The sequence below is a fragment of the Halyomorpha halys genome, unplaced genomic scaffold (genome assembly GCF_000696795.3).
Source record: "Halyomorpha halys isolate HHAL.00 unplaced genomic scaffold, Hhal_1.1 Scaffold1006.1, whole genome shotgun sequence".
Taxonomy (NCBI): domain Eukaryota; kingdom Metazoa; phylum Arthropoda; class Insecta; order Hemiptera; family Pentatomidae; genus Halyomorpha; species Halyomorpha halys.
The window spans coordinates 404,727-422,513 of NW_027111978.1; the positions used below are offsets into that span (position 1 = coordinate 404,727).

The window sequence follows — 17,787 nt, forward strand, 5'->3', positions numbered from 1 at the left end:
CATATAATAAAATAATTATTAGAGAAAAAAGATGAGAAATATATAATAATAATTAAACAAATAAATAAAGAGTTCATTGCAGAAAGTCTTGTATTAGTCAGTGCTCCAGTCTTCCAGAAGTTTTGGAGTGGTATTTCCAACACTTCACAACAGTACGTCAGTAATGGCCTTGATATTGTTTATAAATGAGAATTAAAATTAAAATAACCAAATATATCTCCTGAGGTTATCCCCTAAACATTTGAAGTATCTACCAGTTATCTTTTTCATAATGTCCAAAATCAGGATTTCATATTAGCTACGTACGTTAAATAATGATTTAAGTTATAATGTTATTGTTCATGTAATTTTCTGTTTTCTATTCCAATAATAATGATTCAAGAATTTATTCATAAACTTGGTTATTTGTTGTTTTTATTGTGTTCACTTTATCAAATGTTCAACTATTAAAATATACCTTCATAATACATGAATACTGGCATATTTAGAATTGTGTCCCTGTTTTAAAATTTCATTTAAACAAAAATGAAATGGTTTTGCTACATTTTGTGTATATTAATTTTATATATTTTATAATATAAGTATTTTTTTTTATAGGTAAGAGTTGCCTTTTGCTTGCATGGATCTGCTAAATATTGTAAGTAAAATATTTATTATAATATTTTTTTTTCTATTGAATATTTATTACAACTGCATCTATACATTTTTACTTTCGTGCAAATTCGTATATAATATTCCTATATTATATACGAATCTGATATGTTATATCCTACATATCTGATATGTTACATATCAATCGAATCAATAGGAATCTGATATCCTACATATCTGATATGTTACTGCTACTATTTCGCTAAAATCGACAATCCTGAAGTACCCCTTAATGTTTTACAGGTTTGTATTTATATTAATTTCTGTACACAGTCAAATAAGTTTTAATAGCCCTAAAAATACAAAAATTAATTTTCACTCTAGGAGGGAGGTAACTGAAAGTGTGATGGGCGCACCGCACCAGATTTTAGAGCACTTGAGTATTAATGCTCTGTAAAATATATTTTAATGGTTAGTAAACTGTGTTTGGTCAATTTTGATATAGGTTGATATCAAATAAACTCTATTTTTAAAACGTTCTCTTCAAAACTATGTCTCAATCATTGTGGTGGGATTTCTAATAATAAAATTAGAGTTATGTGATGTGCACACCGAACCATCTTTTATTATGTTTATTGCGCTTTTGTACAAATTTTCTTAAAAATATTTTTTATAAACTATTAGTCAATTTGATGTAAGTTTTTTGATGAAGGTTTAATTTGATGAAATAAACACTTTTTTCAAAAAGTGAACACACGTTGTTAGTGGTCATAAATTTCTACTCATATAAGTGAAATATTTGAGATGCGTTTACTGTACATTATTATATAATATTTAAGTGGGGAATCTGATTTTTTGAAGACCGTGGAAGGAGCAATGCAAGATTCTAAGTTACCACTGTTTAATGCCGAAGGAATAAAGTAGTTTAAAAAATATCAATGATTATTGAAAGAAACTTTAAATATTTTTTTTATTTTTTATGATCTACAAACTTACAACCTAGCTGGTGAACTCTAAGCAGGGACTAAGGACTAATACTGTGATACCTTAAGTAATAATTATAAGATTCTCTTGGTGGCTCAAAATTTGATATATCTTTTTGGTTCTGCTCTTTCATTGCCCACTACGGCTTTATATCCATTTCACCTCAGCTGATTCTTTTACCTTTGACGCATGTTTAGTCTGATTTTTTAGTGTTATGTATTTAGTGCAGTAAGTTCATCTTGTCTCTTGTGTCCACGTGTTGATAAGGTTCACAAGAGCGCGTTCATGATCTCTTATAATGCGTGGTTCTTTGAACTAGTGGAACACCATGACACTTAAATTTAAGAATTTAAGGAATATGGTTATAGTTTTCATTTCGAGGAGGGTTAAATGAAACTATGAAGCATAGAATTAAATAAGAGGACTTATAGATGGATTTCTGAAAATTTGATAGGTAGAAAGTCAAAGCATGATGTAGCTTTCCATCAGTGTTATTTTATATAAAACCAAACATCTAAGTGGGTGTTTTTACACTATATGTTTTAATATTATGATGGGATTGTTATATTTTTTTGGTTTATTTATGGTAGTAATGTATGTAATGTTCTTACCCTGTGGCCAGTGTTTGCCTTGCTCGCGCTGCTGCCACTCGGGGCTCAAGTTATCGTAGCCGTTGCCTCGGTATTCCCCGGTCTGAGAGCACCTGGGACAAGATATTGGTCTCCTCGAGTCCCAGCCGAAGGAGGAAACTCCGTTCCTGGTCTCCCAGCCGCCAGGGCCCCACCCGTCGCGGCCTTTCCTTTGATCTGTCTTTTGTTCACTTCCCTCGCCGCTCCGTAAGACCTGCAAAAGGAAAAGGTGGTTAGAATGTATTTTAGTTGAGGTAAAAGTATCCCTTTAGGCATGACAAAACATATGGCGGGTGGCAAAAGATGGGCTGCAAACATTTAAAGAACGTCTGTAATCGCTCAAATAACACAGTATGAATATGACTAGGATTATAGATAGTAGGATTTGGTCTCTCATCGAGCGTTGCACCAGGAAGTGAAGAGAGGAGTTTAAGACTGTCATCAAAAGAGGATCAATAGGGTTATGTGACCCGAATAGGAGCGGAGTACATTCTGGTCTGCACTGGAGGGTAAACTTGTGGTTGAGCATTGGGACGCCGCGGAGCCTGACAGGACTTATAGATCAAACACTATTCAAGATTCCGGGTTCATCCCGATTCCCATAATTACCCGAAGAAGAGAGTCTCGAACTGCGTCTCAGTGATATAGGTTAGATCTATCTACCCAATAGAGAGATATTAACTAGCTGCAACTAATTACTAGACGAAGTAAGATCAGAATCCAGATATTACGCCACGAGGTTCACTAAATGCAATAACATTATATTATATTATGTTTGAAATTGATGTGTTAAGTTTTATTGTTTAAAATTTAAGAAGTGGAATAATTCAAGGTGTGAGATCCTCACGCTTAGACCCATATCCAAGCTCGGTTGTGGGATGAAAATTCTTTTCTGATTTAGCACTTTTAAACTGATACTTGGTCCGGAAGAACCCGCCGCGGAAGGAACATCTGGTGATTCATGGTAGCCATGATTAGATTAGCTTACAGGATACTCATTAAGATGCAAAGTGTACTTACATCTAACACATTAATCCTTAATTACAGGTTTATTTAATGATATAATGTTTACGAAAAAATAAATATGATTATCCATAATATATGGGAATATGAATCGTTTATATTTTATAATAATGATAGGATTTTTTTCTTCTGTATTTACACAATTTTTGTTTTTATGGAGGTTATTTTCCGTACATAAAATAAAAGTTCAGTGAAAGGTATGTTTCATATCAATTTATGTATATTTTTTTATTTGAATATGATACAAGCCGTGATTGAATATAATTGAAGCTGGGATTTTGAGAGAGGAGGAGTTATGACACAACTTACGGTCTACAAACAAAAATAATTTTATAAGTATATTAGAAGTATCTCTCCGAGTAAATAATAATTAATACTATGAAGTTGAACTATTTGTAAAACCTAATAAATTATAAAAGCTTGTTACAACACGAGTTTTCACTATCACCAAACGAGTGCACACACAGTTCGGTTTTGCCGTTCCAACACTTTTGCCCGCCAGTGATGACGGTTTTGACTCAAGGTGGAACAAAGCTGTATACTACGATTCTTGGTCGAGCCGGGATCGAACTATCTGATTTGTTTCATCTTTCAATTAATGACAGAAACAGGCAAAAACAGGACAGAAAAACATTAGATTATATGAAAGTACATCTGATATAGCAACATCTTTTATTAACACTCCAATGTTTAGTTGTGTTCTAAGAACTTCGCTAATTTCAATCGGCAGTTTTTTAGCCCGTTGTGAACAAAAACATCCTCATCCTTCTAATTTGTATATCCCTAACGATCTTTGTTTCGTTGTTCAGAATCGAGAAGAAATGAGCCGATCCGTGGGAAGGTGGCGGAACCGAAGCAGGCACCATGACGGGTACAAGGACCGCATAATAACCCCATTATATTCCTCGGATCATTCTTGGCTACAAAAACAAATGGAAAGAAACAATTTTAATATGTTATCATCTCCGGCTGTATTTATGAACCATTGTCTTTTCCAGGGAACTACGTTTAGACTGAATAATTATAGTGGTTGTTTCCAAACTTCATTATCGATAAGGAACCCAAGCTCGATCGTCTCTACTAGCCGATTTCGCAGCCTTGTTTTATTAATATTTGGAATATCTATTGTAATTTGGGAAGGTTTCCTCGGGTAATTACTTTCAATTAAATACATTGGTGTGAACACGAAGGGATTTTAATGAGCCACTTCTGACGATTCTATTTCCTCTACCACATAAAGAAGGTTATCAAGTCGGAGATTTGAGCACAAAGAAAAATAAATGAGAGTTGTTTGTTGGGTTCAATAGTAATTTTTACTACTCCCAACAATGATAATAATATAAACAATTTAAATATCCCTACATTGATAAATTGGAATACTATAGATTTTACAGATATGTAATCGTTATGAAAAAAATCCACGTTTCAAAAACTTTTTTTTTTTTTATTACCTATACAAGTAATGTAATGCTAAAAAGCACGACACGTGGTAACAGCACTCTCGATCTCTTCGACTTTGCCGCCTCTCTTTAAAAAAATAGCGTATATTTTATTAAAAAAACATTTATTTTTACTATGTATTATATATGTATATATTATGTATACACATGATTTTGTTTAAATTAATAAAATGGATAGAAGGGTAGGAAAAAAAACTTAAATAGACATTTTTTCTTTATCATGAGGAGAATGGCGAAAAATAGGTTTGAATTTTTTAAAACTTTTATCATTAAAAGTTTAATTCTAAAATATTTAATTTTAATAGTTTCATTGAGTGGCAGTACTGAAAAAATCTTTTTAATGATAAATTAAAAATAATTTTTTTTAAACTGCAGTATGAACCAAAAATAATTGGATTTTTTTCCAAAATCCCAAAATATGTGAATACCAATTTGCTCTCAAAATATATTTCATTGAAAGTTGCATCCACAGACCAGGATAATATTTAAAGTGTAAAGTACTTGTATAAAGTATGGTGATCAATAAGGAAATAATTTATTATATTAAAACCACGAAAGAACATCTTCGATAAAAGTTTGAAAATGAGTGTCTGTATAAATTCTTGATTAATTGTTATTTTATTATTGCATGATTTTATGCATAATTTATGATTAATTATTATTTTTCCTACTTGATAGGATATCATTTGCTACTAAATTCTATTAGTAACAAAAACCTGATTAGATGAAAATTTATTTTTTTAAACTTTTTTTTGTCTTTTGAAAGTAGAATGGAAATTCCCAGTTACTTGGTATCACAGTTTTACTAGAGATATATAATAAAGGATGGAACGTAATATGTAACCCTAAGATGTTATATTAAACGGAGTATAGTTGAAGAATCCCTTAAATAAGACGCAAGGAGATAGGAATAGAAGACTAAAAAATCGGCCAGAGATAAGAAGACAACAAATTATCGGATAGGGGGGACCTGAGATATGTGACCCCGGTTTGGGGGGAGGCAAAGAGGAGGGGGACTGTATCAAGACTAGGCTATCTTGAGCTTTATATTCAACCGCTTCTTCCTTATAGTCTCTTTCTCAACTTACTCTCTATTTTTTAAATCTTCCTTCCTAGCTTTGTAAAGTAAATACTATCTAATGTATGTAATAATATTTAAGACGAATTTTTATTAAAGAATTAACATTTCTATTCAAGATAGAATTCACTTCAGGACAAGTGGAGAGCGAGCGGGGTTGCCTAGTGAGTAAGGTACTGGGTAAGCTGTTGTCTCCAAGATGCTGGGTTAGAATCCGGCTTTAGCGGATAATTATTTATTCTCTAACTGTAGTCGTGAGTCAACCCTGTGGATTTCGAGAGCCCTTCTCTTAACTACAGAAAAATCTGATGGACGAACGTGATTATCACCTTTTAAAATCGTTGTTTAAGAAACAGTACTTCCTTATATGATACTGAACCCTTGCCTGACCTCTTTCATTGGTTGTAGTACTGGTTTTCATTTCACTAAGACAAATAATTCATGGAAACAAAAATATGGTTACATTATCAATTTATAAATCTAATTGAAATTTGATTAGAATTAAAATAAAGATCAAAATATAATGCCAAAGAAATTTTAGGAGTATTTAGTTATTAATTCATCTGCATAATCTTATTTATTTTATTATTTGGTAATTAAATGAACTTTAGGTATTTTTTCGTTTTTTTCATAAAAAACCCTCAATTTTTGGTCAATTTTCCTCAGTTCAGAGATATTTTTACGAAGTATGATTCAACGTGAAAAAAGTTCAAGCTGATATGCTCATTCTCATATTTATTTTTAGCTACCCAAAACATTATCTAACTATTGTAAAGCAAATATAAAAAAGTTAAACACCTAGTTTTATAAATTTTTTAAAATTCTAAACCTTAACAATAGCTTTTATGTTCGAAATGAAGTAGCCATTGTATGTTTCATGTGATAAAAAAAATGATTAATCTATTTAGGTTATCATCTACAATTTTTTTTTATTTTAATGATATTTTTTAATTGCGAAATTTACTGCTTGGATAAGAACTTTTTTTGTTAAAGTATTAATATTTTAAATATTAATTTACATAATTTCTACTCAAATCTTCATGCACATAAACCAAATAATATCCTATTGTTTGTGTCCGTTTCACTTGACTTTTCATTGCCTTGTAAAAAAACAAAAAAACAAATCAGAGGTAGTAAAATATTTATATTTACGACGTCAGTATAATACGGAGGGTAGAACGGAAAATCTTGATAGGTGTATTCCGGTTATAGAATCTGTGACTCATATTCCAACTTTATGACTCAGAGGAATTCCTGACCTGAGTTGAACTCTCACGTTGCGGTTCATGCACTGAGAAAATAAAACTTATTTTTTATTTAATATTAGATCTATAAAAATAATTGTATTTGACAGAAGTTTATATGATCTATTTAGTTTTAATGAATGGAGAATAACACTGAATGAAAATCAGCTTTCTCTATTTTTTCTTCGATAACAATATCTATAGCAGAAATTATACAGAAGCCCGATGCATAAAACTGAGCCCAAACACTAGTGTGAAAAATTAAAAAAAAAAAATAATTTAAACCACTTCTAATCCAGATACGCATTTTGGGTTGTCTGAAATTCTTAATTATTTGCAAATTAATTTAGAAAAAATAATTTTTTTTTCTTCGTTTATAACTATAACTAATTGGTGCTTTCTAGCTAAAATTGATTATAATAACAAATTAAAGTGCATTTAAATTAAGTTGTATTTGTTTCAATGTGACAGCTTTGAAGAAGTGAGGGGAAACTTCGGTTAACAATAATAGTTTTCTTCTACTATTTTGATACCTTTATTGACCACCACACGGACTATCTTCCTAAAATCCACTTCATATGGTCAACTATTTTACATTATAGTAAAACAAATTAAAGAATCTTAATTTCTGAGGTGGATGGTTATGTTGGGTAGGGGAAATTTTCCCTCCCGAACTAATAATAGCACTTAAACGGTCCCAAACCTTTTTTATACCTAACTCAAGACATTCGTTACAAAATTATAGATCATATAAAAAATCAGTTAATTAGTATACTATTTTTTTTTATTAGTTAAATAATTATTCTTATTTATTATAATTATAATTATTTAGTTTTTTCTTATGTCCTTGTTTGCCCCGTTATTTATGAAATGGATTTTTTAGCCACATTTTCACGAATGTTGACTGCAAACAACCTTACTTTTTTTGGAGTAGTTATGAATCATATCCGATTACCCTAATGCATTCGACCCATTCTGAACAAAGTTAATGACCTTCCCCGCCCCTAAATGAACTGTAGGTTGGGAGAAGGGATTATTGGTTCTATTGGCCCCTTTATTTTTTGGTAGGAGCAGGGCCGGTGGTGAATTACTGCTGTGCCATCTCTCGCTTATATACCCATCATTTTAACTTCCACCCTCCGTTGGAGAGTTTGTGTGCAATCCCAACTTTTTTTTACGCCCTACCTACATTCACCGTTGTGAAATGAAACAGTTTTAATGGATTTTCTACAAGAGAGCTCCTTGAATAACCAGTTAATTTTTTACGATAAAATAGTGTATTACGCTAGACCTAATTGTTTCTGATTTATAAAAATTAATTTATAGATTTATATTGCCTTCTCACTGCGAAATACAAAGGTAAATGTAGAGCACCTTTGTATATTGCAGCACAAAGAAATATTATGTCTCCAGAATCAAAAATTAGCACTAGTATTTAACGTTCTAGACATCAAGGAACAAATTTGGTTACTGTCTGTTGGCTTTTAGTCAAATTTACATTCAGGGATAATTAATCGAACTGTTAGTCAGATTTTGAAGGTACTTAATGGTAATGTGCGGTTTAGTATATGTTCTTCTCTAGACAAAAGGGTTTATCAGATTTTTTTTTTTTTATTTAGAGGAAAGTTAGTGATTAGAGTAAAATGGGTGGAAAGAATTACATGGAGAAAAAATAATTGAATACAAAAAAATAAATTATACAAAGCCACTTAAAAATAATTTATTATTTTTTTCGGCCAAGACTCCCATTGGAGTCCTATACTGCCTAACCATGGTTGGGAGTCAAATTTTTTCTTTTTGTAGGACCGCCACTCAATGAAATAAGTCAATACTCCTGGCCGAATTCGAACCGGCACCACCAATAGACATCAAATAGGTAAGACTATGTCTTAACCACTGAGCCACGGGCGGCCTCTTGAAAATAATATATATGTTCATATAAAGAAAAGATAAAATTTAATTAAAATTAAATTTCGACGAATTCTAACAGAAGAAATTTAGAAGCAAGTTTGTGATTAGCGAAAAATAGGTGTAATATCTATTTCACCAGATTCCGTCAACTACTTTCGGTTACTTATACAATAGTCCTATGTAGAAAAAGGATAATTTACAGAAAAAGAAACTTAAAAAGGAATAGGAAGCATAAAATATAGAAATTATGAAGAAAATATATTGATCTAGGTAGGGTTTTTTTTTATGGTTATATTTCGAAATATTTCTTTTTACAACTATTGAACTTCTATATCAAAAAAATTTGAGTGTATTCATGAAAATAACAAATGTTTCATTACATATACAGACTAAACTTCGTTGAACGACGTTGGGCGAAACAAGGAAACATCTATAAAAGCGAGATTCCAAGTAAAAGGTTTTTCCTTATAGCGGTACAACAAGACATCAGTTGTAGGAGCGTTGGTAAAATCATTTTTTAGAATTGAAATTCCTATCTAACGGAGGTAGAATGTTAACAATGCATTCGTCAGTATGAAAAGAGTGAAACTTCGTTTATACCACAGTTTTTCAGTTACATGCACTGTCCTCAGTTTCTTGAATGCACCTGAAATGGTCTTTAATGGTCGAAGAAAAGAAAATTATTATTGGATTAAGAAGCTGGAAGAAAGTGGTTTCAATTCTTCCTTCCCATAAAAGTTCTGCGATTGCTACTCAACAATATAACTAAGTATTAACAATATCAATTAACTAATTGCTTAGGCTAATAAGTTAAAAACAGTATGCAGCTTTGAGGAGCTTTTTCTCTAAAAACAAAATTAGTAAGATCCAACATAATGACCAATACATTGAGTTCGCTTAAGAGTCATTAAAAGAAAAATGTCAATTTTAAGTTAGGCTGAAAAAAATATTTTAAATCTGATCCCTCATAAGGTTTTTGACATCCTGTTTGAAAAACCTTCTGGCGTTAGGAAGTTAGCTAGTTTGGCCTTATGTGAAATAATACTTATTCTGAAGAAGAAATTTGTGATTATGACGAAACTATTTTATTAATTTTTATTAATATATATAAAAAAAAATTAAAAAAAAATTAAATTATAATGAAAATGTAAATTAATGTTTTAAGAAAAATTATGTTATACGATAAGGTAATAAAACCCATCCCTAACCTGTTGAAGGTAGGTTCTGTTTAAAGTTTGCAAATGTAAATGAAAGAAAGAAGAGAAGTGGTTGATACAAGTTTTAAATTTAAGAAAGAGTTATATAGAAGAAGTTATGTAAGTAGGAATCTATTTAAAAAAAAAAAAAAATGTATAATGTTATTTTAATGATTGACTTGTTTAGAGATAGGACAAATGCAATTAGCCGGCATTTTTACGAATTTTAAAAGAGAAAATGACAAAGTAAAGATAGGGCCAAAAAATCAGTATGTAAGTGAAGGAAATAATGAAATTGTTATAAAAATAATTAAAAGGAGCTGTTTGTAGGTATCCTTGAAAATGACCTGAGTGGTCGAAACGTTGCAAGGTTTTAAAAAGAATAAAGTTGAGAAAAAAGGATCAAATTTGTTTTTAAAGAAACTATTTTATTTTATTATACTAGGAGGAGAGGGGGGGGGATATTTCCTGTTCGCCCAACTGCGAACTAACACCCATTTTACAAATTATACTAAAAATAAAAAAAACATGTTTAATGATTTGTTAAACATTTGTTTATTTTATTTAATATTAATTTGTAAATATTTGTTATTAGACGTAGTTTTTTTTTATTTAATTACATTTTTCTTTTACTTTGTATTTTCTGTATTGCGTGGGTTTTATTTTAAAAGAAGCTGTATATATTACCTTGTAGTTGAAAACATCTCTGACCTTTTGGAGCGGATAATATTCTCTTCTGGACTCATCTTGTATCTGACCCCTGGGAGTTCGCCCCCGGACTATTTTATTTTTAAATTTATTATTTTGTAAATTTCGTTTATTCTCTCATTTCATTTTATCATGAAGAACAGTTCTATTTTAATTTTTTCTTACTTTAGCGCACTTGCTCAGCCTCCACTGGCTCATTAACGTGATGCGGCGAGAGGGATGCTCTGGGATCTCTTGAGCTCTGCTCTGCCCCTCACACGTGGGGGATAGAGTGGGCTCAGGAATCCTCAGGTCGATTGTGTAAATATTGTATATATTATTTTATTTATTTATTTTTCATACAGATAGTTTGATTATGTTCATCTTGTCTATTCTTTTGTTTGTATATATTTTAAGAGAGTTTTTTTATTATTATTATTATTTTTTTTAATTTATTTTTTTTTATTTTAGTATGCATGAGATCATTCATCACTATTACCTATTGCCCACAACTGCGTGGCAGATTGTAATATCTATCAATAAATAAATCTAATATTGAAGCTTTAGGGAAAAAAAAAAAAATTTATTTAGTTTTTCTATTGTTAGCTTAGCAATCTCACTGGCTCACTACGAGTGATGCGGCGAGAGGGATGCTGGGATCTTTTGAGCTCTGCTCTACCCCTCACACGTGGGGGATAAAGTGGGCTCAGGGATCCTCAGGTCGATTGTGTAAATATTGTATATTATAGTGTAGATGTGACTAGAGATTATATTTTATCATTATGTTATTTTATTTATTTATTCATTTATTTTTTTTCATACACATAGTTTGATTATGTTCATTTTGTTTGTATATATTTTAAGTGAGATTTTTTTCATTTATTTATTTATTTTAGTATGTATGAGATCATTCATCACTATTACCTATTGCCCTGTGTGGCAGATTGTAATATCTATCAATAAATAAAAAGTATTTTAAATAATTAAAAAAAAAGAGCAAAATAAATATTTATAATCGGAGCCAGCTTGTTTTGTTTTTGTTCTTTCTAAGCTTTCCATCAGAAATACACCATTTTGACCAACCATTTTAACATACCTTATGTATGAAATAAAATATCACTAAAACTATTACTCTATAGTTCTATTACTCTATTACTTAATAGAGAGATCATAATTTTTTCCCTATAAAATGTATTATATTTATGAATAACTGCATATTAACAAAATAAATAAATAATGGTTATAACAATCACCTATTACTGCAACTAGATTTTCTTTTCTCCTTGGTGGAAGCTTTAAATAATTTTTGTAAATAAACAGTATATTTTTAAAGAAATATATTTTCCATCGGAAACTGCAGCTCGGGTTAAATTCGTTCGTGAAACCTACATGACCCCGAGGCCCGATATCGGGATAGTTGACTAACATGTTTAACTAAATACGATCATCTCACACGGTGAGTGCCTGTGTGCGGGGTGATTGCCTGGCGGAATGTAATATCGCTCCCTGATATTGCGCTAACAGGTTCTTTGATTAGTGTAGCATTTGCACTAACTTTTGCTCATAATCACCTAGCTATATAATTCTCACTTCAATTAATCCGACTTATGATTAAAATCTACAGGAACAGGGAGGAAGATCGTATTTAATTTTAATAACAAATTATACGTCAATGAGTTATTTAAAAATTTATATTTTTTTAATAAATGGTCTGAAGAATTACTTGGAGAAACTAGAATTGAATGCTACAAGTTGAATAAATAAAATAGGCGGCAAAGTCCCAAAGAATAACATACATGCTCGTATAAAGAAAAAATAAACTGGCTGAATATTCTATTTTAATAGACAAGGAAAATGGAATTAAATCTCCACAAATTCCAACAGAGAATAATAAATTCAAACTTTAATTTGAAAAAACAACTGTTATTTTTAACAACTATAGAATTACATAATAAATTAACTTGGACTTACCATTTAATATATATCCTATATTATTATTATATTCCACTATATCAACTAGCCAAGTTGTAGTGACAAAAAGAGTCTCGAATTCAGTATAAAACAAAATTAGTACACAACATTTACTTACCAGGAGGCTGAAATTGTAATCAAATTTTTCTCTTTCTATAAATATTCTTAATTAAGGATTTCCTAATTGAAGGAAAAATCTAGTGGTCTCAGGGGTTTTGATCTCCCAATCGCGATCTCCCATTATCGGTCTCCAGACTAATAATTCCAAATAAAGAAAGATAATGCTACTTTAAGGGAAACCATTTTATAAAATTCCAGATTTAATCTGTATACGATTTTTTAAATGAGAATGAGACCTAGCTGATATTATTGAGCATTATATTGTACATTGATATATCGATATTCATAATCTTTTGGGGCGTTTTCGAGAAAAAGTTTAAATCCATAAAGTGGCCGTTCTGGTAGTGTCGATTTTAACGAAAGAGTTCTAGCTGCTTTGTTTACCAGATATATACCTGCCTCAAATATGCAATTTAAATTAAAGAATTTTTGAGTTAGACTGTTCATATACACAATGAAATGGAAGAGAGAAGTTATAAGGCTAAGTAGTGAATGGGCCCCTAAAAACGTAATATGCGCTAAGCCGACTGGTAAACATCGAAGGATAGACAGAAAAGCAGCATAAGTTGGACTAAGTTTGGTCTTCCCGATTTGGGTTTGGACGGCACCGTTGGGCAGCGATGGTAATCTCGACATCGAAACTTTGGGTTCGTCTACTCTTATATTTTACTGAGAATAATTTTCAATTATGGTAAATGGACATGAAAAGTGTTTTTATAGTAGAATAGGGAGTTAGTTTAATTATTTATTATTTTAAACCATCATCTCTAAATAAGATAAACACAGCAGATTTTCACATCACATGTATGTTTAAACAGAGGATACATGTTATATGAAAGCTGTGTTAGACTAAGTCCTTGAGGGATGTCCTCTACCTGATGCGCTCCCTAATGTTGTGCGAAGATGAGGAGATTGTGAGATCTAGTGGAGATAACGGGCAAAGGTGTCAAGGACGGGGCACCTAGCTCTTTATATCTAACTTTGTCTATTTTTACAGCTTAGAGTTGCAGAAATAGTTTATAAATTGTAGTTTTCTTTTATTTACCATAATGACTTTTATTACTTCCAGGAATATAATATAAATTTAAAAAGATCGTTCGACTTGACCCTGAAAAGAGTATCCAGGTGCACTTCTTTAAAGGCTTCAATTTACTGGCTATTTTTTTCCTGTAGATCTTTCCTATGTTATTCCTTCATATATTCATGCCGTTTTTCAATTTCAGGGGCTTTTTAAATATTGCTCTATCTTAAAGTCTCCTCTTCCCGTTTTAAGCTAATATTTCAAAAGTGATATGGGGCCGTCGCTCCCCGGGGGTTTAGTGGGGCGGATCCGGCGGGGAAGGAATGCCTTTTTTTTGTGTTGTGATCTCCTCTTGTGAGATTGTGACATGTCATACATCGACCAACCTACTCTCTATAATTGTCTGTTTAAAAATTCAGATAAGTAAGGCTACCATGGATGGCGAGAGTGGACGGTTTCTTGCCGTTTTTCAATTTCACGCGCTTTTTAAATATTCCTCTATCTTAAAGTCTCCTCTTCCCGTTTTAAGCTAATATTTCAAAAGTGATATGGTGCTGTCGCTTCCCGGAGGTTTAGCGGGGCGGGTCCGGCGGGGAAGGATTGCCTTTTTTTTATCTTAATTATTAATTCAATGCATAGTCCATTTAACCCATTGTGTCGAACGTCCTTTTTCTTACATACTGCTGGTACGTTTACTATTAGTTTTAATATCTTAGATACAAAAGAATCACGTTAAATAAACACGGTCGCTTCTTAAGCCTTAACTCCGCTGCCGTTAGTAGTTTGGTTGTGATAATGTGGTACTCCAGGGCCCTGTTTCATAATAAAGTACAAACTAATACTATTAGTCTTGTAGATTTATCTTAATTCAATTACACAAACTTGTACAATAGTAACTTGCACTTTAGTATTTTTTAATTCCTGTACTATCACTAATAGTCATTCCTATCATGAAAAAAATAAGTATTAGTATTATTACCACACTAATTTCTACACTTGTACTATGAACTAATACTATTAGCTTTCATTATGAAACAGGGTGAAAATCGCAAAAAGACTGGGGAATGAGGAAAAGTTTGCCTTTCCATTGGTTGTGCAAAGATCAGTTGAAAGATTACTGTAGGTATTCTTGTATTTTCTTTCTCTCGCTGTTATTTTTGTCTAAGAAGCATTTCCTCAAGTATAAATAAATATACCTCAAGCTTTTATCGGTGGATCAATCTTTATTCTTCTCGAAGTATAAAGTTAAGTGTAAATAAAAAAATGTTCAAATCCTATCTGGAATGAAGGAGCTAATATCAGTTTTAATTATTAATCCTCAGATCAGATTTATTAAACGTATTATAATGTACAGTTGTAAATAGCAATAAATAAAAAAAAATTATTAATCTCTTTCTTTGTAGAAGTTTCCAAAAATGTGGCTGAGGATAACGTTGCACCCGCAATTTGGGATACCTTGCTCTAATAAACTGTCTTTATTTGTTTTTCCAAGTTCCCTGCTGTTTTCTTTATTTTTTTAATTTTCAACGTTCTTTCATTAAATTATTAATTTTAATTCAACTAACATATGTATTTATTTTGATCTAAATAAAAATTCATTTTACGATATATTTATAATTAGTTTTATCTTCTTTTTCTCGAAGAGGAAATGTGTATTATATGAGAAAACAGACACTTGTCTTTTTCTAGAAACTTTCGTTCAAAAATATTTTTGTATATTTTTTTTTATCTTACCCTTACGTTTTTAAGGTTTATTTTTCCTGCTATACAACAGCCTTTACTTGTTCAATAAATGCTCCTTAGTAAAAGTAATGTTTTGGGATTTCTGACGAATTATTGTGATCATCCATTTTTTTTCTTCTGGTGTTTTAATTAAAGTGTTTTTTTATGTAAAATTTTGGTTGCTTGTAATTGGTTTGTAAGTGAAACCTATGAGAAATTTTGTGTGTGTATGTTTGGTAGAGTGGTACAGGTTTTGATCACCGAGATTCATCTAAGATCAGACCCAAGTAATAATTAAAAACGAGAAAACTCGATTTTTTTTAATGTGACATCAGTTTTTTGGTATATATTTTGATGGTAGACATAAGTCACAACATGGGAAAATGGAGCTTAAACGATTTAGTATCGTTCTTTAAGAATGTGAAAGTATCAAAATGTGAATATTAACTTCTACTGAACATTTAGGAAAGAGTGAGGAACTTCGCTTTTCGTCTCTAGACTTCAATTATTTAATTTTATTTCATTTTTTTAAAGAGCTCTTAAGTATAAAACACCGAAAGAATTATGTCTCATATTATAATAAGTAACCTAGATACTTCAACACATTAAAATGTTTAATGTATTGAGGTTCTTAATTAATTTTAATGCAAATATGAATTGAAAAAAATAGTATTTTTATTGTATTGTTCCTCTAAACGTTTTATTAGAAAACAAAATCGTCTACAAAATTGCTTTACAATTCAACATTAAAAAAAAATAATGCATACTTTTCTTTTATCGGAACGTTATTTTTATTACATTCTTTTTTATTGGAGCTATTTATTTATTAAATCTTTTTAATGCTCACATTAATCATCATGCTATCATCACGAAAATAATAACATCAAATATTGCACCTTTCTTTTAATTTGTAATTAAATAAAATTTGTTTAACTAATAAATTCTTTGTTAGTTATAATTATTGTGAATTTCCTTCTCTTTACAAATTAATTACTAAGCAACTAATAGCTAGATAGTATTTGTAGTGCGGGTACTGTTGATCACAGCGCCTAGCAGTGCCCCTGGTGTCATTTCACTAATCACTTATAGAAAATGAGTGTATGTATTACTACTTTTAACGTTTATTAATTATTAATTAATTAATTTTATCATTAGGAATATATAAAATTAATAATTATGATTCTTTGGAATCCGATTCTTTTTTAAAAGAAATATTAATAGACCCTCATAACAAAAAAAAGTAACTACGATGAGAGGCAGAAACCGCTGTTAATTATTGTTTCCTCTCACCTAATTAATCTCTATAACCATTTACTCATTTAATTTTCCCAGAGTAAATGTAAATATATAATTTCAAGTAGCTAAAAAAATAAATATAAAATTATAATTGTATATTATAGCATTAATTATTCTTAGGTTAGAAATATATATATATATATATATTTTTTAATTTCCTTTACTATTGATAATTTATTATAATTTTAATGTTCCGTAGTTGATTCTGATATTGAAACATTATAAGTTGTGTGTTAAACGCATCGGAAAAGGATATTAGTCGACTCAAAACACTATTATATCTCGGGAAAGTCTGCAAACAGGAACTAGGTAAAGCAATGTTTGCCGATCAATGTTTGCGCACCAATCATGCATAAACTCCTTGGTTTATTCTGTAAATACAATAAAATTTACATCCCCGAATCAAAGTTAACTAGTTGATTTGATGCCATGCAAACCGCTTGTGTTGATATAATATAAATTAAGTGCCATATAATTATATTTCCATCTATAAATGGTATTAATTAATTTTACGTATAGTTATTTAAATATAATTAGCATTATTATAAAAAATATGCATATCTCCGAAATCAAGAGGAAGACACTTGAAATGAAATTACCTTAGTTAAGAATATATTCGAAGTCCTCCTTTGGTAATAAACATAGTCATAAATATTAAATAATAAATAAATATTAAATATAAATATCAATTCAACACAATTTATATTGGTCCCCTTTGGAGCCATCCTAAACCAGTTTAAACCTAATTATACTGCAATAATAGTCTGAGCAATTAGATTTCTTAGTTCTCCGAAATCAAGAGGAAGACACTTGAAATGAAATTACCTTAGTTAAGAATATATTCGAAGTCCTCC

General features: G+C 30.6%; 1 protein-coding gene across 5 annotated transcripts in view; it reads right to left on the minus strand.

The window, feature by feature from the left end:
- Positions 1-17,787, minus strand: part of LOC106687749 (AT-rich interactive domain-containing protein 1A) — a 66,970-nt gene that overhangs the window by 30,030 nt on the left and 19,153 nt on the right. For all 5 annotated transcript variants that reach the window (XM_014431794.2, XM_014431792.2, XM_014431793.2 and 2 more), the window contains exon 2: positions 2,187-2,418. In XM_014431794.2, the coding sequence (XP_014287280.1) occupies positions 2,187-2,418 (232 nt within the window). The remainder of the gene's footprint in view (positions 1-2,186; positions 2,419-17,787) is intronic.